The 24,324-nt window shown below is 35.6% G+C and overlaps 2 protein-coding genes, 1 long non-coding RNA gene and 1 pseudogene across 3 annotated transcripts; all 4 read right to left on the bottom strand.

The window, feature by feature from the left end:
- Nucleotides 1–5,071: 5,071 nt before the first annotated feature.
- Nucleotides 5,072–6,047, bottom strand: LOC145109640 (putative calcium-binding protein CML25 pseudogene; annotated as a pseudogene).
- A 3,868-nt stretch (nucleotides 6,048–9,915) lies between these two features.
- Nucleotides 9,916–14,379, bottom strand: LOC145103692 (protein VAC14 homolog). Its single transcript, XM_079040978.1, has 20 exons — nucleotides 13,904–14,379; nucleotides 13,716–13,829; nucleotides 13,580–13,645; nucleotides 13,377–13,466; nucleotides 13,171–13,290; nucleotides 13,070–13,098; nucleotides 12,844–12,986; nucleotides 12,677–12,771; nucleotides 12,482–12,568; nucleotides 12,292–12,399; nucleotides 12,101–12,192; nucleotides 11,921–12,002; nucleotides 11,769–11,834; nucleotides 11,557–11,672; nucleotides 11,357–11,477; nucleotides 11,121–11,282; nucleotides 10,876–11,004; nucleotides 10,631–10,699; nucleotides 10,305–10,541; nucleotides 9,916–10,229 (listed from the first exon to the last, which is right to left on the bottom strand). Exons 1-20 carry the CDS (start codon nucleotides 13,991–13,993, stop codon nucleotides 10,137–10,139), a joined length of 2,109 nt encoding a protein of 702 aa, XP_078897104.1. The 5' UTR covers nucleotides 13,994–14,379; the 3' UTR covers nucleotides 9,916–10,136.
- Nucleotides 14,380–18,585: 4,206 nt separating this feature from the next.
- On the bottom strand, nucleotides 18,586–20,062 carry LOC145103691 (uncharacterized). The gene is made up of 2 exons (XR_013706799.1): nucleotides 19,853–20,062; nucleotides 18,586–19,677 (listed from the first exon to the last, which is right to left on the bottom strand). It is a non-coding gene; the product is annotated as an uncharacterized LOC145103691 (long non-coding RNA).
- Nucleotides 20,063–21,295: 1,233 nt separating this feature from the next.
- On the bottom strand, nucleotides 21,296–23,393 carry LOC145104184 (E3 ubiquitin protein ligase RIE1-like). The gene is made up of 5 exons (XM_079041465.1): nucleotides 22,805–23,393; nucleotides 22,286–22,399; nucleotides 22,051–22,186; nucleotides 21,826–21,966; nucleotides 21,296–21,585 (listed from the first exon to the last, which is right to left on the bottom strand). Exons 1-5 carry the CDS (start codon nucleotides 23,290–23,292, stop codon nucleotides 21,427–21,429), a joined length of 1,038 nt encoding a protein of 345 aa, XP_078897591.1. The 5' UTR covers nucleotides 23,293–23,393; the 3' UTR covers nucleotides 21,296–21,426.
- Nucleotides 23,394–24,324: the final 931 nt, after the last annotated feature.

Raw genomic sequence — 24,324 nt, 5'->3', positions numbered from 1 at the left:
ATTTTAGGCGGATGTCACAATACTCATCTCTGAACAACTTGGTAAACCTCTCCCAAGTCACTGCAACATGATCTGCAGGGGTAAAATCAGTCGTCACGAACTTCCACCAGTCATTCGCTCCCAAGCGAAGCTGGTTCAGTGCAAACCGAACTCTCAAGTGCTCCGGGCATGAGCACGTATAGAAACACCCCTCAATGTCGGAGATCCATCTCATGGCAGCAATCGGGTCTTGGGTCCCGTCAAACTCTGTTGGCTTCATGTTGTTGAACTCTCAGAACAACAACGAGTCACCTCCCTGTGGCCTCGCAGTAGTTACGGCTGCGGTGTTTGCAACAACAACAGCCTCCGTGACAGCAACGTATCGCTCGTCAAATGTCTCAATCATCGTGGTCTTAATATACCCGAACATCTCTGGTATGGCCTCTCTGATAGCTACCGCCACCTCCTCATGAATGATCCTGCGAATCTCCTCGTCACTGGTACCATTGCTCTCGGGGTTGTTGCAGGTAATCACCATAGTGTCTCTGAAACACAAACACGAAAATCATCAGAGACTAGCTCAAGCACTCACGCCATTACCCACCCCTACATGCTCCTTAGTATCCTAAGGTTCTTACTTGGGTCGCATACAGATCCGATGCTTTCAGTAGTACAGGCCCAATACTACCTTTCACACCAACCGGTAGTCACCCCAAGTCCTCCTCTTAGGATCCTAATTCACAAGTACTCTATCCCTCAAACTACTCTCTCGGTAGCTTCCTCAATGCTCATCTAGGTATCTCTCATAGATTACTCAAAACTCTCTCTAAAAGATTCCTGCTATGTGTCCCTACTCAGCACACACACATAGCAAATAGCAGATAATATCAATCAATAACATTCCCTAGGCTAAGGCATCATTAATCAGGCAACTCTAGCTCTAAATTCCTGAAATACCTAGCCTATCCTCTAGCATTCAGCTCTAATATCTCGTAAGTATCTCATAATACAAACAAGTAGTGGTATTTTGGGAAATCACCGTTCGAGCTCTGACTGATTGTACACACTGCTCCATCTTGTTTTCTCTTAGAAGCTCTTACTCGTTTTTAGAAAAATCATTTCTTTTTAGAAAATTTTCTCAATTCCTCAGTTTGAGTCCAAACATACCCGAGAGTACATCCGAATCCCTCAAACCAAGGCTCTGATACCAACTTGTAACACTCTAAATTTTCAAACAGATTTTTTCATTTTTAAAACCACATAAAACACAATCCCACATTTCTCAAAACCCAATGTATAAGTTTTTCAAAACACAAAACAACAAAATGTTTGACAATTTCCCAGAATCCTCAAAACATAATCTCGAGCTGGTGTATACAATCAAGCCGACGCCTTCCCGCGATCCTGAGAGGTACCTGAAACACATATCACACAACATTGTAAGCACGAAGCTTAGTGAGTTCCCCAAAATACCATGCACGAATAATTAGCTTCTCATGGCTATATCTCAATAAGTACCCTCCGGTCATGTATCTCGGTGAGGACCCTCCGGTCTCACAGCTCGGGTCGGACCCTCCAGTCCGGTATCTCAGTGAAGACCCTCTGGTCTCACAACTCGGTTTGGACCCTCCGGTCCTAACTCAATAAAGCACATAAATAACATACAACATAAATCACAAGGACAAAATGCAAGATATCACATAACTCAGTATAAGCACATAACACCCTCCGGTCAATAACTCAAATAAGACCCTCCGGTCACACAGTATTACCACTCAGGTAAGTATAGTGAGAAGACACACCTCGTAAGCAAAGCAGGTATCGGTCTAGACTCCGCCTACATGTCATAATCATCTCTAATTAACACTTTATAAGAACCACACTAAAGATGTTAAGCCAATCCCTTTTCTAACTCCCGAAAAGGGTGAAAGACCATTTTACCCCTCCATGGTCTCCATATCCATAACTTGACCAAACCCTAAAAGTCAACGAAAGTCAACACTCGAGTCAACAGTCCATGTTGACCCAACTCGTCGAGTGCATCTCTGCGACTCGTCGAGTTCCTCCTGTTCTCCGAAAATCGGGAAAACTCCAACTCAACTCGCCGAGTTGTCTCATCAACTCGTCGAGTTTGCACGTGTCCAGACTATAGGGGAAAACCCTAACCAACTCGTCGAGTTGGCTCATCAACTTGTCGAGTCCCTTCATTCCATTTTCTCATTCAGACGATTTTAAGCATAACTAAAGCCCCATACTCTAGATCTAGCCTCCCACGGCTGAAAGAACACTGGATCCAAGGGCTTCTTCTCGTTCCAAGCCTTTTTCTCTTCTATCTCCTTCCAAGAATGCACCAAATCACACACTTTTAGTCTCTCTCTCTCTCTCTCTCTCTCTCTCAGATGATACCCGCTCGTTTAGGGTTTCTCTCAGGGTGCTAAAGTGATAAGGGGGGCGGAATGAAAGGCTTAAGGTCCTTTAAATAGGACACAAACCCTGAAAATTAAGGTTTTCACACTCAGCTCCTACTCGTCGAGTTGGGGTCCTCCAACTCGTCGAGTAGACTCTAAAAATCACGTGGGTATCTCCATCTCTACTCGGCGAGTTGGGGCCTCCAACTCGTCGAGTTGCCCTGACAAAATGAATATAATATAATTAAATATTATACATGGGAGTCGGGATGTTACACTCAACCCTAAACTAATTTTCAATCCCAACCACGCCGCCTAGTCGATGGGTCAACCAATTCTTCCAATGAAGACCCCGTTCAAGAGCCCATTCAAGAGTCATTTCAAGAGCCCGAAGTCGAACCAAAAGGAAAAAGTAAAGGAAAATGGAAGGTTTCATCCAAAGGATGGACGGATGATGAAGAGAGGGCATTAGCGCAAGCATCGCTTGATGTGTCGGAGGATCCGACGACCGACGACGACCAAGATTCGATAACCTTTAAAAATAGAGTTTGGATTAGTTTTTGTGTATGAATGAAAAATGAGTACCGTAATGCTAATCAACTTTACTCGAAATGGAGGACAGCCAAGAAAGCCTCGGTGGAGCTCAATGTCATCTACATGAATGCGACCCGCAACCCCTAAAATGGTGAAAATGAGGTGGATGTTCTATCAAAAGTTCGTAAGATTTATAAGGCGAAAGTCGGAAAACCTTTTTCCAATGAGGTGTTTTGGGGAGTTGTTAAGGACAAACCAAAATTGTTTAATCTAAAAAGTGTTGATGATTACGCGGACATGTCCAAACGAAACAAAACTTCCGAGTCAACCCACATTCAATCTTCTGATGCACGTAGTGGGGGAATTGACATTAACGATGACGATCCATATGAAGCTCTAACTCGTCCTATGGAACAAGACAGAGCAAAAAGAATGTTGAAAGGAGCACAAAATTCATTGAGTGAAGTGGAGGAGATAAGGAGCGACATCAAATAGTTGGGCACTAAGCTTGAGGGGTTTTTGGAATTGGGAAAGGAAAAAGAAAGGAATCGTACGCTAAAGCTTTTCTTAAACCCATGAAAGGACTTGTCCGAGGAGGATCGTCGAATTTTCAACAATGTAAGGAATGATATTGCTAAACAATACAAGTGGGATAAGCCGTAATATTTTTATGTCTTAGATGTAGTTTTAATTTATGTTTTACGTCTAGTAGTAAATCGTGTTGTAGGTTTTAAATCAAGTTTTAGGTTTCAAGTAAGTTTTTAGGTAGTAAGTCTAGTTTTAATTTCTTTAATCGTATTTTATGTTTTAAGTTATTGTAATCTTTTTTATTAATATTAAGTGTTTGTCTTTAAAAAAAAAGATAACTTACACAACATTAAATGTTTGTTTATTAAAAAAATTAAAAAATATAATTTGTTTTAAATTTGAAAAAGAAAATCGTAAATTAAAAAAAAACATAATTTGTTTAAATTTGAAAAAGAAATCATATATTTTATTTAAATTTGAAAAAAAAATAAAAAAAATAATGGAGTGCTTGGAGTGCTATCACTCCCGATAAAATACTAAGAATAAAGTGTTAGTGAGGTGACGGACAAAAAATGACATGACAGTTTAAAAAATGATATGACAAAGTGCTAGGAATGTTACCACTTCCTTTAGCTTAACCATAATTTGTATGAATATACTACTTTTTATCATATTACATATTAAATATGTAAATAAACAAAATGACAAAACTGTTTGTGGTCATCCAACCCAACTTTGACCATTTAGACTAATATTCAAAATTATAGGTTTGGACACCTTACGTGTTTTTGTCACCTGTATAGAGAGATGCACAAACCAAACCTATTTCTCGATTTGGATCGGGCGGTTTTTATGAAACTAAATGTGTTTAAATGTGATAAAAAATATTTTTAAATGGCTTATTATAAAATATTTTTATCTACCTCTAATCTTTTTTATTGAATTGACTTATGTATATTTAAACCTTGATCCGATCTGAATTTTACGAACCCATTTTAGATGTTGGAATCTTAATAAATGAAACCGGTTACAAACCGATCTAGTGAAAACCCCTAGGAAACAGGTGAAAACCTGCTTAGACATGCTAAAACCATAGAATACGCATTAAAACAACTTAATACATGAACTGATCTATTCACATATTTTTATTGAAAATACCAATTAAAAAACGGAACGGTTCAGAAGAAAACCGGTTTTTGTGTATAACCTAAGAAACCGAATCGGATTAAAACCGTCCCAAAATGATTTTAAACGGTTTGTGCACATCTATCTCTACTTAATTACTTATTCGTTACCATCATTCTTATATTTATCAAATTTTGCCAAAAATTATATTCATGTTATGTAAGTATGTTGTTCGGGTGTTTTAACAAAAAAGGGAATAACATAATCTTATGTCATCAAAATTTCAATTTTTGTAACTTGGGGGGCTATGTATACCATCGAATTTTTAAAAATTACGAAAATTTTATGCAATAAAATAATTTTGAAATAATTTGGCAATGTCGTTTCAAGTAATTCAACTGATTATAAAAACAATATTGCATATTTCTTCAATGTTAAAAAAAATATATTGTCACATAACTTATTAAAAGAAAGTGCTATTAGAGACATCCAAAATTCAATCCTACCAGGTATGATTCAATCGACCAACAGTAAAATTTCATTCCTTTGAATATGGTTTTTTAGTCTTTTTCTAAAATTCTAAAATAATGCAAGAAATATAGAAGAAGAAGAAGAATAATAAAATAAAATGAGTGATTAATTAATTAATTGATTTCATCTTTGTTGAAGGGCACCTGTTTCTGCTGCAACCCCATGGAATCAAAGTGTGTACCCATCTTCATCATAACCTTAAACTCATCAAAGTTGATCATTCCATCGCCGTCACGATCGGCGCCGGCAATCATCTTCTGGCTATCGGCTATAGTACATTCCTCCCCCAAACTAACCAAAACATCCCGCAACTCCTCTGCCGTGATCAACCCATTTTTATCGATATCAAAAACCGAAAATGCATCCTTCAAATTCTCCAAAACTTCCGTTGGATCAACGTCCTTTGTGTTCAATTCAATAAACTCCTGCAAATTTATAAACCCATCGCCGTCTCTGTCCACCTCCTTGATCATGTTCTTTAGCTTCTCCTCCGTCGGCTGGTGTCCCAGGCTTGCCATGATCGATCCCAGCTCCGATGAGCAGATCTTCCCGTCTCCATTAACGTCGAATTTCTTAAAAATCTGCTCCAATTCCTCCTCGATTCGAACGCGAGCATTCAAGGAGTTAACACGCGTTGTCTCCGGAGTCGGTTTGTCAGCGGTCGTCGGTGGAACTGTGGGTTCGTTTTCGTTTTCGCTTTCGCTTTCGTGTTGGCGTTCGTGGGTGCTGTTATCGTCGTTGGTTTTCTTCTTCTTCTTCTTCTTATTGAACAGATTCTTTAAACCCATTGTAGACTTGTTATGATCGATTGAGATAAAACTTTACAAGAAAATTGGGAAATTGTGGTGGGATTGATTCCGATGAGAGATGAAAATCAATCTGTTCTTCCTTCTTTTCAGGTATTGAAAAGAAGGCGTGTTTATTTTTATGGTATTGTGTGGGTTGTTTCGGTAGAAGTCCGTATATTCAGGTAAATTTGAACCATATATATCGAGTTTTTATCTACAATTGGTATCAAATAATGAAATAATTGAATTTTTTTACTTTGAAAAAAAAAACAACAAAGGTTAATTATTTATTTTTGTAACAAAGTTTTAATTTTTTTCCCCAATTCATACAATGTTATTTTATTACAATATATACAACAATAATTTAAACTAGTTATTGTCACTATAGCACCATGAATTATCACTTTCAACCTAATTTGGTCACAAGTAAATTCCACGGATGACCCCTATGCTTTGAAGTAATTTGTACGTTGGCTTTTTAACTTATTTTTTTAACTCAGAATGTTCTTACTGTTTGTTTTTGTTGTGCGTTTGGTCCTTGTCTTACTTAAAAATACTATTTTGTCCTTAATTTTTTAGTTTATTTAAATAAACACACCCCAACCCCACCTCCACCTCACCTTACATTACCTTACCTATTCCACCTTATTTAAATAAATTAAAAAATCAATGGCAAAATAGTCTTTTTAGGTAAGACAGAGACCAAGCGCGCAACAAAAACAAATAGTAGGGACCTTCTGAGTTAAAAAAAAGTTATGGACCAAACATACATATTTACCCCAAACTAGGGGTGTTCGCGGTGCGGGTTGGTGCGGTTTACAGCCAAAACCGCACCACATATGCGGTTTGAGTTTTTCGAAAACCACAAATCGCGCCGCGAACCATGTAAACCGCATTATGCGGTGCGGTGCGGTTTATGCGATTTGAAGAATTATATATATGTTATAAAAGTATTATACGATATAATAAAAAAACAATATAAAGAACTAACACAAAAAATGTGTTTATGATAAATGACACACACAAAGGTTAAACAACACAATTATCAATAATTTGAATGAAATAAAAATTTCATCTTAGTTATGAAATCAATTCAATCCATATCTTGCATCCTTCAATTTTCGATTTGTTCTTCGTTTATTTATATGTCTGAGCAATTGGTTATATATATATATATATATATATATATATATATATATATATATATATATATATATATATATATATATATATATATGTTGCGGTGCGGTTTGAACCATGGTTTCATATTTAAAAACCGTAAACCGCACCGCGTAGTGCGGTTTGACAAAATTAGAAACCACAAACCGCACCGCGAATGTTCCAAACCGCATTATGCGGTGCGGTGTGGTGCGGTGCGGACGGTTTATGCGGTTTGTGCGGTTTTCTGCACACCCCTACCCCAAACCATAGGACCCTTCATGTAATTTACTCTCTGGTCACTAAAATATTTTTCCCTTAAACTTTAAATTACCTGTTATTTAAGGGAATATGTGGTATAGTAGCCAGTTTAGTCGGTTTAGGAGGGAATGAGAATATGAGATGTCCATGTCGCATGGATCTACCCACGTATGTTTCGATGTGGAACCCTTATTAGTGTAATAATTTAGCTTCCTCATCCAAACCCTTTTCTAATTTTTTTTCCCTTTTAAGATCACTCAAACTTTGTGAAACCCTAAATCAGAGCTCTTCAATGGCGTCTGCATCTTCAACTAGTAACTAAAACAATATCATCTTATTAAGCAGCTCCAAAGCATCTAAAACACCGCCAAAATATGACTGCCTTTTGCATGCGATGGAGTGGAAGTTTTGGTCTTTCAACAACCCTGCACAAAGATTCTATAATTGTGTAAAATCGCTTGTAAGTACATCGTCGATTAAAAAAGAAACCATGTCCATTTTAGCTTTAAATAAGTTGTGTATGGTTTGTTAGGGCAAAATGCACTACATTTTTCATTAACCCATAACATTGCCTTTGGTTGATGTTATCAGAAGAAGAAACCTAACTGTGATGTGGCTTGATCCTCCAACGAGCATTACCGTTTAACTTTACTGGGGCTACGAAGTGACTTGCAGCAATTACAAGACAATTATTGTTCATAGTACGATATTACGATTGAAGAAGAGAAACACACAGCCCATGGGAGTTCTACGCGATGTGTAGATGACAACTAAACATACGGTGTACTTAAAGACTTAAGTCGGTTTTCTTATTTCATTCTTCACACCTACGTTCCAGAGAACATGGAAGAAGACTTTGAGGTTAGAACACTTGGAGATTAAGACCTTAAGCTAGAGACATAAAGAGAATCAAGTTTCAAACTTCATCACTTGGATTGAGGTAACCTCTTTCTCCTACAAGTTGTTCTTATGTTTATAATGGAGATGAGAAAGGGACAACCCCTAAACTTTTGAATGTTATTATTGAGAGAAATCATGTTGGGGGATAATGTTGTAATGAGCTTACCATTTCCATGTAATGTACGTTGAATTCGTGATTTATCTCATGAATCGGTGAAAAGGGTTATGAACCCAAATTTAGTAAATTTCTATATTAGTGAAATTAAGTTCATAACTTAAGCAATTTAGTCATGTAGATGACTTAATCATGGAGCATAATTAGAATTGATGCAAGAAAATGGTCATAGTATTAAGTCATGCATAAAAAACTTGTACATTAAGCTAAAAGTACTTGCAATGGTGAATGGATATGTATGGTACATTAATAGTGTTTAGCTTATGTCTTAATGGATTAAGACATATGTATGGCTAGTTTATGAGATGTAAATCGCTTAGAGTGAATTGAATGATATGACTTACCGAAAGTATTAAGTTAAGTTTATGAATAAATAGGTGATGTCTTGAGTTATAATACTCAAGATTTGTATGTCGTTTTGACAACGTATGAATAGAGCAGCTATGGGACTTCAAGAGTTGGAATCCCATACACTTAAAACATCTCAAGTGAGCAATCATACTTCATTCCTAGATAATTGATATCCAGATATATGATGGTTATTTTGTTATGTGAAGAGTATGTTATGCATATTACTATTGATTAATGTAGTGTGAATTAATTAACTAGCATAGCTGAGATTTTATTATTGTTATATGAGTTAATAAGCTAATTATAGCTTAGAGTAGTGATTCAGCCTTGTCGAACAATTTTAGTCGAATATAACTAACATAGTTGAGTCTTATGGAGCTGTTATAACCAAGTATAACTGATATGTTTGAGTCTTGTTGAGCAGTTATAGTCGAATATAATTGTCATAGTTGTTTAGAACAGAAAGTGATCGAGCACCTTGTGGCAGAAACCTTAATTGTTAGTTAAGATGGTAGTTTGAGTAGGTGTAAACTCAATGTTGAGAATTGTTAATTGACATCTTAGCTTGAATAGTAGTGAACTTGTCGATTGGTGAACCAGTGTAATAATAATACTCAAAATGAGTACATTGATTTGTTGGAAAGGTACACAAGGATTTAAATGAGTACATTGATTTGTTGGAAAGGTACACAAGGATTTGTATTGAGGTGTTGATTTGTTGATATAATTAATTGTGTAACTAACTATTATATATACTTTGTTGTTAAGATTACTCACTAAGCTCTTGTAGCTTACTTTTTTATTTGTTGGTATCGATAAGTTTGTAGCCGAGAGATTGTAATGTTCTCATTGTATTATTTTATTATACGTTCCATTTTGATAACACTTTGTATCTACCTTGTTGACCTAAATGTACATTGGGTTAATTTATAAATTAAAAAAATAAATAAATAAAATAAATGTACTTTGTTTTAAAAAGTTGTCCCATTTCTTTTTAATGATAATCCCTTAATTGAACTCACAACATTTCCATGGAAGTCTCTTTTTCCACTCTGTTATCTAAGGAACCCAACATATCCTTGTTTGCACCTTGACAAGTCTCCTCACATCGGTTACTACAACTACACTATGGTTCATGCAAATTTGCAATGTATATGAGTAGATAAAAAGACATAGATTTGGAAAATGTAAATAAATTAGTTTTGTTATTATAAAAATAAGTGTATGAGATGAACAATGGGCAACTTGTAAATGAATATCTAGCTTATCTACGTAGCCCTGTGGTTTTGAAGAAAAATAAAACAACCACAAGACCAGTTCAACAAAAGTAAATAAATAAAAAAAATACTACTATAATTTACACTTTATACCACCATACACCATAGACAATGAATGAAATCAAGGAGCTTTACGAGACAATCTGGAAGGTGGCCTGCTCAAGAGATTCATATCTGGAAGAATTTTGGAAGATTCTTGTGGTTTTTCAACTTCCTGCAAAAATTTATCAAGTTTTTAATTTCCCAACAGATTTTTACAAAATATTTATTTATATGGTAAAAATAAAACCTTTGAGGGTATCGATATGGAAGCAGTGTGTTGCGATTTAGAATGAAGACGATGCAGCTTCTGCATTTGTTGAAATTTTTGCAGCCAACTTCCAAAGTTTATCATTATTATTCCATGATCACTCTCACTCTCATTCTCATGCTCATGCTCATGCTCACTCATGTTGTTGTTGTTGCTAAAAGAATATGAAGGCACCGTCTTTAAACGAGTTCTTAATATCTTAAAAGCCGCACTTTGCTGCAACAACAACCAACATTTACAGTTTACACTCACTTCACTTTATTATATAAGTCTTTCACAATTCACATCACATATATTATATATACCTGGGGAAGTAACATCAACAGACCATACAACGCTTTTAACAGCCATATATATCTTCCAGCTTCAAGAAGCTGTCAAAAAAATAAACCAAGTTCAGTGATCACCATTTCTGAATGTCATCTACGTATTAAAATTTAAAACCAGTTAAACATATAATAGTATAAATAGCCCCAACAATTGCCATTAAAAAAGCAAATGTATTGAGTCTAGTCTAGGTATAATGAATGTATATACATATATAAGTTACCTGAAGCCTAAGATAAGCAAAAATTGGAGTCTCCAATAGGTGGATCAGTTTATCCAACTGAACCAGAAATTTTACATTAATATCCTCTTCGGTTAGGGACTGGATCACAGAGCTCGTATGCTCGTAAGCCTACAACACAATATAAAAACTTATTATTTTTTTTTAAAAAAAAAAAAATGCTCTCCTAGTTTTTTATTATGTGAGAAAGAGCATAAACGAATAGAAAATTATTTTTTGAGACTTGCCTGTGCTAATAAGCAAAGACTTATTATGGCCATTGATGAATGGCTCCATGATGTATAAAGTGAAAGAAAAAAGTCTTTTCCAGCAGCATTAACTAATGAAAGCTTTAGAAGATCTCGTAGCTCAGCCAACTCAGAAGATGTAAGCAGAATCAAATTCAAAGCCTGAAACATAACAACAATAATTAAAAACAAGAATATTTAGAAGTTGAATATATAACAACAGGAGGCAGCTTTACCTGAACCAAAGTAGATGCAAAGTCCAGGTCAGCTTCCCCTTCAAGAATTGTGGAGAGTTCCCGATATACCCTTTCAGCATCTAGAAGCACACATAATCGCCGGATTATCAAAGCACCACGCCTAGAATAAATAAAATTAAAAATCAGTAAATGGCATTTAAAGGAGAAAATGAAAAAAGAAAAGAAAATAGAGAACTTACTTTTCAAGGAGTGCGTTATCTGTTCGAAAATTATAAACTAAAAAGACAACAAGCTGGTGAAAGTTATATTCATCTTTCGCTATGCGCGCATGTACTTCAAGAACCAAGAGGACTACCTGTGAATTTAATTAAAAACAAAAATATAAAAAACTTATAATCAATATGAGAAATAATAATAACACACATTATGAGATAACAATAGTAATGATTACCTGATCGGAGGGATCTGATAGTGCTTTCAAAAGTGTGTCAAAAATATCATTTAAAAAGGACAACACCTGTTACACATTAAGGTTGACCAGAATGTTACTTGACTACATACCTAAAAACTACAATATATGTATTCTGATGAATGAAAGTTTACCTCTGAACGATGTCTATTCAGAAGGGCTGAAATCCAGTGCAATGATTCAATTCGTGTTGCCTCATATTCACTAGACAACTGCCTGGTAAAAGGGTAAAAAAGGAAATGCTAAATACCAACATTTACGAGAAAAAACATTACAATTTAGAATAACAATATTGGTAACTGGTAAGGGTAGACCTTTTTGCAATGGACAGAATTGCCCCTACATCAAAACCTTCAGATGGGTCAGCCTCGATTGCACGAAGCTCGTCATTTGTTTCACGAGCTACCTGAGAACCATAAATAACACAACAATTATATTACATATTACATGTAAAAAGTAAAAACATTTACATTTTTTTTAAAAAAAAAGGAGTATATAAACTTACAACTCGTATTTTCTCTTCTTTATCAGCTATGCATGGCAAGATAGCTCCCAATATATCAGCATAATAAGGAACAAGTTGATCTCCACCAAGTTTTACAAACTCATTTATCTGCACAAAATCCAACAAATACTTTAACAAATTAAAAAAAAAAAGCAAGGTTGAAAATTGAGAAAGTATTTTTAGTTCTTACCCATGTGATTGCAGTCCAACGAGTAAATTCATCAGGAGAAGATGCACGTTGTACAAGTATTTCAGCCATTCGACCATAATCTACAGACTTCAAGAGTAGCACTGCTACAGTCAGAAATTAATAAATAAACAAGACAATTATAAATAAATAAGTAAGATTTCATAAATGCTTATGATATCTTCAAAGAATTCTTACTGGGGAGTTTTTTATTTCTTCAAGGAATTCAGAGAGTGCTGAGTCAGCTTGTTGCCGGATTTCAAGGCTGGAATCACTTAACATATTAAATAGACCTGATGAGAGCTAGTCATGTCAGTTGACTTCATAACACAAAAAGATGTAAAAAATTAAAATATCATTTTTACCATCAAGAAAATCAGGAAGAAATCCCAGCATATCAATGTCTGGAACACTGTCCAACACTGTGATCCATCCCACCAAAAATTGGCGAACATATGGATTCAAGACATTCATACGCTCTCTCAATAATGGTATAAATTCTTCAATGCTGACCAAAAAAAACATTAAATTATTAAAGAAAAAAAAAGCCAAATATTACAAGGGTTTAAGTATTAAAGAAAAGATGATCACCTGAACTGATCACTCTCAGTCACAATGTCCTGTTTCCAACAAGTAGCAAAAAGTTCCATAAGACTGATTAACAGGCATTACAAAAAGAAAAAGCTGTTTACCTTCACAAGTCTATCTAAAAGATGAGCAGCACTTTGTACATTGGGATCCGAGTCTGCTGAAAGCTTACACAATGCATCGAATATCTTGTTGAAGTGTACAATGAACTCTCCTCTCACAACCTGCAAAAAGGCATGAAATAAGCTCAAAGTGTGTTGTATTAAAGGGGCTGGTTACTTGGTTTGATGAAATCATAATTCAGTCTCACCTTGGCGATGTTGTATAATGCTTCACAAGCATAATAACGAACTCTGCTATCTTGATCCGAGAAAGAGTTTATCACAGGCGGTATAATTTGCTGGCAAATTGCAAGAGAAAAGGAGAGAGAACTTCAATACATGAATAAATGTTATCAATAATGTTATACTAGACAACATGAAGATAATCAGATTCAGATGAATAAACCCAAACCTCGAGATGTTGTGCAGCTTCAGCGCTCAATCCAACAGTTGCAGCAGCTAACCCAATCAATCCACCCTGAAGAAGTTAAACATCGAAATGTTAACAACGAGAAGTTTAAAAAAAGGAATGGCTGATTCCGTGATACCTTGCGGTGATTTGCTTGTGCCGAGTACGCAAACTCATGACTCAACAAATTAATCACAGCAGTGATCTTATCATGATCTCCAGCAGCTGTCAACTGTTTTACAATCCCTTCGACCTAAAGAACAACAACAAAATCAAAAACCCTAAAATTGACAAATTCATGTTCCATGGAAGTAACAAAACCCTGACCTCAATTGCAGCATTCTTCCGTTTCTCATATAACTTATCCGATAAGTTCCGAAGCACGGCCGCCGGAATGGCAGAAAATGCGTCCGCCATACCAGACGATTTTACAAAGAATTGGCAAATCTATACTTCAAGCGATGACAAATCCAAGCCTCAGTTTAAGTCGAACAAAGTTAACGATAATCAAATTCGTTTTCTGATCTTCTCTTGCTCGAATTGGAACATGTCCCCTCGCATAACACGACGACTAAAACATTGACCGAATTACTTCAAGTTTGAGAAATTTTGATGAGTTCAAATACGTTGTAAAGTGTATTGCAGGATCTAATAAGGATTTGCGGAAGAAGATAAGATCGAGCAGTAAATCCCTCAAATTTCTCCAAAGTCCAAAGATTGGTTTCCGGGACGAGGTGTTCCTCACTTTCCGAGGGGAAAGGAAGACCAAAAAGGCTAAAGACGTCGCTTTGGGGCCGAAGAGGCGAAGACTAATACTTTTATTAAATAGCAAATATGGTCCATGGACTTCTCGAGTTTTTAAGCAAAATGGAGAATTTTAAAAATTAATAATTGATTAGGCATATTTTTAAAAATATTTACCGAAGAGGGTGGTCTGTAATTAAACTCAAAGAAATCGTGTCCTAACTACATAAACTCAGCGCCTACAACCAGCATTCTAAACCAACCTCCATCTTCGGCCACCAGGCCTCTCCTGTCGTCACACAGTGCGCCTGCATCGTGATTCATTCGGCGGAGTTTTATTGTCGACCTCCACGCCATCGACCATCTCTTCGGCCTCCAATGTTGAACCTCCGGTCCGATCTCCTGCTCTACATCCTGTATTCTTGATTTCATCTTCTAAGATTCCAAAATTTTCTAATTTTAGCTTCTAAAGTTCCATATATAATTGTAAGTTCTATGTTTTCCATATTCTTAATTTCGTTTAATTGTAAATTCAGTATTTCCTGTTGTTTCACGTAATGTATAATTTCTAAGGTTTCATATATGATTGTAAAGTCACATGTTTCCTTTTTTTTTTCTTGATTTCGCTTATGTGACACAAAAAAAACTTCTAATGAAAGATCTTCCTAGAGTGGATGCTTTCAGGTGTTGTTAGAAGAATAAAGTCTTTTGTAAAAACACTTATTTAAAGCTATATATTTAAATGTTAATTTTTATTTTCTTTTTTTGAGAGTTTGATTCATTCCCAATCTTCGTAATGTTTGGAATGTGCCCTGTTTTCCTCTTTATTAAATCCATGATGTAAAGACGTCTATTAGAAGGTGTCGAAAGATCATGTATGTTCTTCTTTTTCTCATAAAGCATACCCTTTTAAGATCTAAATTACTCAAACACAAAGTGAGGGAACCAAAGTCCGAACCACCTAACACTTGATAACATGATGAAATAAACAAATTATGGTTATAGTAAAAGGTCAAAAAGTCAACTTATGGTTCTTGTTTGCAATGTATTTTTTGGTTGGAAATTGTTTTGGTCAAACATATGAAAAGCAATAATCAACCAAATTAGTAAGGGTTATGGTATTGTATTCCGAATCTTAACCAGGATTCTGAGGTGCAAGACACAAGAATTACGAGGAAAGCCTTGATCCTTGGTTCGATCGCCAACACAAAATCTCGGGAGCTGGGAATATTTGGATGCCTTTGATAATTTAATTAATTCAATCGAATGAGTACAAGTGATGAACGTAATGTTGCACAGCACAAGTAGAAAATAGTGTTTGTATGTGTTTTTGAGACATTTAGCTGCCTATTTATACATAAGATACTAACGACTATAAGTCGGATTCCTAAATCTCGGCATACTCTTCTGCCCCGAAATCTTTGTTGATCAGGTCTCCTTTATCCCAAAATTCTTGGAGACCATGTCTTTTCTCCATGTTTTCTACATTAATTCTGATTTAACCGGGTCTTCCTTGACATATTTAAGACTTGGAACAGATAGATAAATGAAATAAATAGCAAACATAAGAGTGAATGTTCTCCGGAATCTCAATCAAGATATTGGTCAAGATCTTGGTTAGCATGCTACTTCAAATTCTGCATAAGATTCTAGTCAAAATTTTCAACCATAACAATTGCCCCTTTAAAATATGAGTTTTAGAGGTAAATTAGATTTTAAATAAAATTTAATATTCAAAAATCTGGTTGGTGGGATATTTGATAAGACGTGGTACGTTGTAAAGTGTATTGCAGGATCTACGAAGGATTTGCATAAGAAGATAAGATCGAGCAGAGAACCCCTCAAATAGTCAAATTTCTCCAAAGATTGGTTTCCGGGATGAGGTGTTCCTCACTTTCTGAGGGGAAAGGAAGACCAAAAAAGGCTAAAGGCGTCGCCTTAGGGCCAAAAACTAATACTTTTATCAAATAACCAATATGGTCAATGGACTTCTCGAGTTTTTAACCAAAAATGAGTATTTAAATAAAAAAAAATCAAATAGACATATTTTTAAAAAACAAAAATGCAAAATTGGTCTTTGTAGTTTTGCAAAAACTATAGATAGGGTCCAAAAAGTTTTCAATTTGCATGGAATGTCTAACATCATAAATTTTTCGTGGTTTTAGTTCAAAAAACTTGAAAAGAAGGTTATGCCTTATTATTATTATTATTATTTTGTATTTTTTTCATATTTATTTTAATCTTTTATTAATTAAAAATACAAAAAAAAAAAAAAAAAAAAAAAAAAAAATGGACCCACCGCTCTCTTTCTCTCACGTACGCTTTGAAAGTAGGCGATATAATGAATTACCTCACACTTCTCATGAGTCCATAAACCTTCAATCTCTAATCCCTCATATTCTCTGCAGTTCCTTTTCTGAATTAAATTCGATCTCGCAAACCAAACCCTCAAACATTCAACCTGTTATTGCATTAATTATTTCAAGTAGAACCAAAACTAAAAACACCACTATATACTGCTCTGCTCAGATCTTTGATCCACCCACTTGAAAATTATTTTATCAAATCTATATATATATATATATATATATATATATATATATATAATAAAAAAATCTAGAAAAAGTTATGCATTTGATTGTCGAAACCAAGTTCCATGCTAAGTGTTTCCATCAGACATCATAGCTTTGTGGACTTCCACTAATTCACATGATGAGATGTGATTCTTGCATTTTCGCCTAAATTATTCTATTTCTCTTGAGTATATCGTTTGTTATTTATGAGAAGAGATTCTTGCTAAGGTTCCATCGTTGTAACTAGGGGTGAACATGGTGCGGTTCGGTGCAGTTTTTGGCTAAAACCGAACCGAAAACCGCAACTTCGGTTTTTGAAATTTAGAAACCGCACCGTTCGGTTTTTATGCGGTTCGGTTTTTGCGGTTTTTATTGCGGTTTTTTTCGGTTCGGTTTTTTTTGCGGTTTTTTGTTAGTTTTTTTTTTTTCGTTTTGCCTTTTTACTAAAACTCAAGTAACTCAGCGAGTTACATTGACTCAGATGAGGAGTGCTAAACATTTTTTGGAAATAAACTGATACCACCATCTCTTAGTTTGAAATCAAATTACATAACCACTCATCCAACATGTTTTTAATACTTGAATATAATACGAATTTAATATAATATTTGTTTCACAGGTAAATGCGATAATATCAATTAATGTATTCGTAAAAATGATACTATCATCACTAGTACTCTTCATATTTAAATGTTAAAAAATGTCATAAACATTAGTTGTTATTGTAATTACCACTCAATGTATGCTTAAAAATATACAATCATCCTCCGATAGATAAGATAGATATTTATATTTATAGAAATTTTAATTGTCATAAGTTATTGGTTCTTACAAATATCAACACTTAATATATATATATATATATATATATATATATATATGCGGTGCGGTTCGGTTTTTTGCGGTTTTTGCGAGATTAGAAACCGCACCGCACCGAGTATTTTCGGTTTTTGCAAAACTAAAAACCGCATCATTGGTTTTCATTTCGGTTTCGGTTTATGCGGTTTTTTCGGTTTTTTTGGTTTGCGGTTCGGTTTTTGCTCACCCCTAGTTGTAACCGATAGCTAATTTTATGTATATATTTTATCATTCTTTTTCTTTTAGTTTTAGCATTTTTAACATATATATTTTTGCATTAAATCATAAGATTTATTGTTTTGAATATTTTTATTCGTTTAAGTTATTTTTATGTAGATTTGTACGAGTAAGATGGTATTTTGGAGCATCGTTAAAGTCACATCAAATACCTTGCAACCGCAATTGAAGTCCTGTAGCAAAATCCGTGAGCAACAAGAAAAATGAAGCGACATAAAGAGATTTTCGGATTTTGACAGCTTTGCACGACTTATTTCAAAAGATCAGACGGAGGGGCAAACGTTGTCCAATTTAACTGAAATTTTATGGACGTCTTCCCAAATAGTTGATCTTCAATCTTACAGAAAATAAATAAATTCGGACAAGTTTTGATATGTTTTTTTGGCTCTTGAACAGAAGTGCAGAAAGCTGCCATGGCAGCCCATATAACAGCCCAACTTCCATATTTTCTAGCAGCCCACGAAGAGAATTCAACAGTCCATTTTAACAAGTATGAAGCCCACTTTGGGACTCTTGACTCTTGAGCTGGGAAATCAACGCAGGGTTAAAAAAAAACAGTGGGGCATTTTCAATCGCATATCACAGTACACATGGCCATCCATGTAATTTACCCTTTATTTTAATATTAATGTAATTATAAATAAAGCAGGCCCACCTTTCTCTTTCTCCGCTACCAATTACACCATTGTTTTGAACAAATCCATATAAGGCAATTACACCATTGTTTTGAACAAATCCATATAAGGCTATCCGGAGTGGATACCTCTTCACACGTGAAAAGCTAAGGTGGAGGGGCCAAGGACGCATGAACACCGCCCCAGCCCTGGTGGTTTGGGTGTGACGTCTTTGTGAATACGGAAGAAGACAGCCAATAGAATATTGGTAGCATCATCGTCCCTCTTTATCTCTCTCTTCCTTTTGCCTCATCACCACCAACCCACCGGTGAACATCATTTCCACAATCTGGTGGGTTGGTTGTGAAATAGTAAAAAGTCTACGTGGCTTTCTTTTCGCATATAACCCACTCGTGATACCACGTAGCCTAAATCTGGATAAACACATTAACAAACCAAAAAATTTTAACAAACCCCAAAATTTGAAGACAACTTTGAACAAGTATGTATCAATCCATATGATTTAATTAATGCTTCCCAGAGTATTTTTCTATGTCTTCGTAAGTCTAGCTGTGACCTCCTCCTTCCGATCTAAATCGATCAATAGTTTGTTCGGTGTATTCTTCCAACACCCACAAAGAACCGATACAGAAAGAACTGAAGAAGCAAGTCCCTTTTTCTGTGCAGGAAATCAAGAACCCTTCCTTTTATTCTCACATGTCTCCGTGTATGTATATGTGTTTAGCGAACAGGGGATTACACCCTTATGTGCGTTTGTAGCTGGTAGTTCCAAGAAATCCTTCAATCCATGATCAGTCCCCTCCCCTTAGAATCTGATCGTATGTGTGATGAACAGGGGAGTAAATATTAAAGAACATATATCTCCGATCTTCGCCTCCGACATTAGAGAATATGGAGAGGTGGGGTGAACCAGGGCAGTAAAGGGGAAGAAAAACCCGAACCCTTCCACCGCCTTCTTCGTCTCCAACATCAGAGAATAAGGAGAAGCAACGAAGGTTCATTAGTGGTGGCGGAGAAGGAGAATGGTCGTCGGATATCCGACAACTGTGACGATCTGAAAGAGATTGAAAAATCGACTCAGATCGACTTCCACCTTTACCCACAAACCTTGGATAACAGAGGAGATGAAAGAAAAATCGGAACTATTGATGCAGAATCGATGCTTGCTAGTCGATGATGGCAGAAATCGGAAGTATTTATGAGAAGATGAAAGAAAAATCGATGCTTACCTTATCAGAATCGGAACTATTGGTGCAGAAATCGATGCTTGCTCGCTGGAGCTCGAACGGAGGGATGGTGGTCGATAGTCGGACTGAGGAAGGGACGTCGGCGATGGAGATGCGATGGAGAGCTGTCGATGTTGGCGGCCAATTTTCCTTGTTGGTATCTCTTTTAGGTTGGGAAGAAAGCAAATAGAGGGTATGAGTGTAATTTTTCTAGTCAGCTATATTACAAAGTCCGACTGAGAAAGTGATATGGGCCAGACGTTCTGATTGAGAAAGTTTCTATCAAACACATCTTGTCTGACCGAGTCAGCCGCTGACTCGGTCCCAGTCAAGACGGTAACAAACAGGCCCATAGATTGATCCGAAATTTGATTCAAATCCAACATAGCACCCATAGGTTCATAAGGTATAAGACGACCCATAAAGCAATTGATCGTGATCTATTTTATAACCCTACTTGGGTATTGAGTATTTATTTGTAAGAACTTAATTTTTTGCACACGATAGTTTCAACTCGAGAAAAAAGATTCCAATAAAATTTTTATTTTACTTACATAAAACCATTTATATACCGTCAAGCATTAATTGTGTGTTCTTTTTAGGAGAGAGATTATTATATTAATACTAAAATAAAAGAAATTAAAAGGGTATATATACGGGGACTATTTTTGTAGTTTTGTCAAAAAAAAAAAAAAATAGCGACTAAATAATTGGTGATATCACCATCACTTTCCAATGTTGTCACTTCAAAGGCATGAGGATGAGGCTATACTCCCACATTCCAAATGAGAATCCACATCTGATTTTTTTAGTACCCAGTTAATAGTTAATTTCTTAAATTCGTGTTTCAGTTATGCTATATGATACCCTTTATCCCTCAAAATAAAGTGATTATGATGGGTGATGACAAAAATAATGTACTCACTTTATGTTATAGATTGGAAAATTCCTGTTACATAACGTGTTACAAACTTGCAATAATAGAAGAGTTGAAACCATGAAGTTAGAAGACGCACCCACGTTTATTATAAATTTGAAAATATTTCCTAAATCAGAAGCATATATGCTCTCTTTTTGTATGTGAACCAACTTTATTCAACTAATATTCTTGGATTGTTATCATTAAAGTCCAATATATTTTGACCCTTGATGAAAAACATCCCCTTTTTAAAAAACTTCAAGACCAAAAACCGGTTAATATTTTTACATTTGGGGGATTTTAGCCTGTGAAAAACCTTCAAGTTAGGATCCGACCCGGTTTGTACAGTGATCCAAAAAAATCCAAATTACTTAGCTTAGCACCTATAGATTCTAATCACAAACATCTAGTACTTTATTTGCTACTTCAAACCTTTAAACGAATTTTACAAGAAGTAAAGTTTTGTCATTTGATCCATATAACCTCTCCTTCCTCCCAAAAACAAGAACAAGGTATCCGTTCCAACATTTACAGAGATTCTATAGCAAACAAAACAATGGCGTACTTTATTTTGTTAGTAAAAGAAAAGCTATTATATTTCCATACATGGTTTTTCCTGTACACTTAGCGATATAAAAATGAAAACTGTGGCGGGTTTTCAGAGTTGTACACGTTGGCAGATGGTGTGACTGCAGAGTGGACACGTGGTAGTAATCTTGAGCCATTTGAGGATGCATTTCACATGAAAGTGATGGTTGCATGGAAGCAAATGAAGCTTTGTTCCATCTTCATATGGATACAGACATATACAGCAATCCTACAGTTTACAATTTACAAAACAAATCACACCATGAATTTCTTATTTTTATTTAGTGAGTATTTTTGGTCTTTTAATAAAAGTTAGAATTATGAAATCCATCAAATATGGAATTTGAAGGATTGAATTCCGTTCATTTGGCAACCAAATCCTCTAATCCAAACACATGATGGAATGGAATCTCGGATTCCAATGCTGTCAGATCTAAGCAAACATTTCTATGGTTGGGAATAGACTTACCTCTTCCTCGAGTGGAAGAACATGTACACGAGAAAAATCCGGATCATTTGTTTCAAAAGGGACCATTCTACCCCCATCATCAGCGTGCACTACAAATCTGTATTTAGGAAGGACACTGATCTCTGCTTCTGATGCACCTCCCTGTGTATAAATTATAATATAACATCATTGTCAAAATTATTTGAAAACAAAACCAAAAATGGAAATTTAAGAAACAAATTTCACCTGGCAACCCATGAAATCAAGAAAGGACAAGACGCAAGGTAAGCAAAAAGAAACAGCAAGCCCTGTTATCACTCCCTTAAGAAGAAAACCAATGGCAGCCAAGAACACGTCAATAACCATGAATGTCAGAGTCAACCTGCCATTGTTCATAACAGAGGTAGAGAAAGAAAGAAAGTTAAAAAAAAGCCATAGGGTTCTGTTAAAACTTACAAGATTATATTGGTTCAAGACATACCAGAACAGATGTGGAGCACTATGCATTTCAAAATTGGGGATCAGCCAACAGAAGGCAACCAGCCACCACAGATATTGGAAAATCTTATTAAAAGTTTCCCATATTTTCTCAGCACTGCAATTTCCAAAATGTAATGCAGCAATTAATAAGCCACACTTGTTTTCCATGGTAATTTAGAAACAGTTTACAACTTAGAGAATTTTCTACCCTACTGCATAGAGTACGAAATTTCCTAATTGGTATATAGAACATCATCCATGGATGTGATTTGATGCTTTGGACGTCTTCTGATAGAATTTTCAACTGAATATTTCTTCCAAGACGTTTATCGTTTTCATCTTATACTTTGGTTCTCATATACGTAATGTTCAGAATTGTTCTTTGCTCAAGCAGTCAATCTTGATATCTTAGATAATTATACGCTAAAGATGTTCATAGACATTAGTTACGTACACTCTGGAAAGCAAAATAAACTTACTGATTTCAAACTAAAAGTGAAATTCATGATTAAAAACTGACCTCGTTACATCAGAACCGCTGGAATTCCTAAAGCTGATTCGATCTCTATCGCTCGGATCACTGCTAGCCGTCGCTGCCCTCCGATTCCTCCTTCTATAGTCCAGCAACACCAGGACTACATGCATCACACATTGCAGCGCGTAAACGCAGATCCAAGCCCTAACCGGCATATTCGGCTGTTCCCGCGCAGTCCAAAACAGCATAGCTATCGAAACCACCACGACGGCAAGATTCCACGTCGTGTCTATAGCAACAACCGGCAACGAGTAGCCCCAATCATCTCGCCAGTTCTCCAACTGCTGCGCTGCACTCTCGCGCACTTTCAACGAGTCTCCACGAGGCCCAGACAAAAGACCGAAGAAAATGGAGAGTGTCGTTAAGGTTCTAGCTCCTCCAAACAGTGACTCGTGTGTGCTCTGCTGAGTGAGTAACGGCGCAGTGCTGATCTCGGTGTTGATCTCCGACGCCGTCGTCGGCGTCTCCGCCATTAAGAGGTCCGGAACAAAGGTCTGTTACTGTTAGTTTGTTGGGAAAGATTTGCAACGGAATAACTGATTCTGGTAGCTTCGAGGTGGTGTGTCAATTTGCGCGTGTTGTAATGATTTCAGAAAATGGCAACGCCTCTTGTTTCACCAAAATAGACTCAGATATATATACACTTTACCACCCCTATATTTCAGTATTTTGATTAGAGCAACCAAATAAGCTAATTAAAATTGGGTTATTGCTATAAAACCCCCCAATTTTATACAAAATATTTGGTTATGTTCAAAATCTATTTTTTTGTTCGTTAATACCCAAAGATACCGGAAAATAGATTCGATTTTACCCCCTAGCCAGATTTTACAAGGATAGTCGGTCACCACTTACCTGATTGGCGAAGCTGGAGTCGGATCTGACACGTGAAAGGAGAAACATGCTGCCTTTCAAGGAAAAAAAGGAAAATAGATTCGATCTTACTCCCTAGCCAGATTTTACAGGGATAGGCGGTTACCACTTACCTGATTGGTAAAGTTGGAGTCGGACTTGACACATGGAAGGAGAAACTTGTTGACTTTCAAGAAAAAAAAGCAACAACGAAAACTTGAGTCTGAGGGGTTTCGAACTCAAGTCTCCTCCCCCCACATATGCAAGAGCTTTACCACCAAACCAAGAGGATTTTTTTGAATTGAAAAATCATACTTATTATCTAATATGCAGGTTTATTATTATTATTATCATTATAATTATTATTATTTCATTTTAAAAGTGTGTTTACATATATTTGTACGCTTATTTTTATGTATTTATATATTTTCAAAACATATTTATATATGTATAATGATTTTATACGTATATATACGTATTTATTTGTATTAAAAACGTTTTTGTATGTATATATATATATATATATATATATATATATATATATATATATATATATATATATATATATATATATATATATAACATGATTTATACATATAAAAAATTGTATAAAATGCTATTTATTCGTATAAAAATATTTATTCCTTTAAAAT

Source organism: Lactuca virosa, chromosome 4, assembly GCF_052849685.1.
Source record: "Lactuca virosa cultivar CGN04683 chromosome 4, Lactuca_virosa_CGN04683_v6, whole genome shotgun sequence".
In the NCBI taxonomy this organism is placed as follows: Eukaryota; Viridiplantae; Streptophyta; class Magnoliopsida; order Asterales; family Asteraceae; genus Lactuca; species Lactuca virosa.
This window is presented reverse-complemented; position numbering and strand designations above follow the sequence as displayed.

Excerpts from the sequence above, each read along its gene's own strand:
- LOC145103692 (XM_079040978.1), bottom strand. The coding sequence starts at position 13,993 with ATGGCGGACGCATTTTCTGCCATTCCGGCGGCCGTGCTTCGGAACTTA. Across the intron at positions 12,569-12,676 it reads AAGAAATAAAAAACTCCCCA|TCTGTAGATTATGGTCGAAT; the intron begins GTAAGAATTCTT and ends CTACTCTTGAAG. Across the intron at positions 12,400-12,481 it reads GTTGGACTGCAATCACATGG|ATAAATGAGTTTGTAAAACT; the intron begins GTAAGAACTAAA and ends GATTTTGTGCAG.
- LOC145104184 (XM_079041465.1), bottom strand. The coding sequence starts at position 23,292 with ATGGCGGAGACGCCGACGACGGCGTCGGAGATCAACACCGAGATCAGC. Across the intron at positions 22,187-22,285 it reads AGTGCTCCACATCTGTTCTG|GTTGACTCTGACATTCATGG; the intron begins GTATGTCTTGAA and ends GAACAATGGCAG. Across the intron at positions 21,967-22,050 it reads TTGATTTCATGGGTTGCCAG|GGAGGTGCATCAGAAGCAGA; the intron begins GTGAAATTTGTT and ends ATTTATACACAG.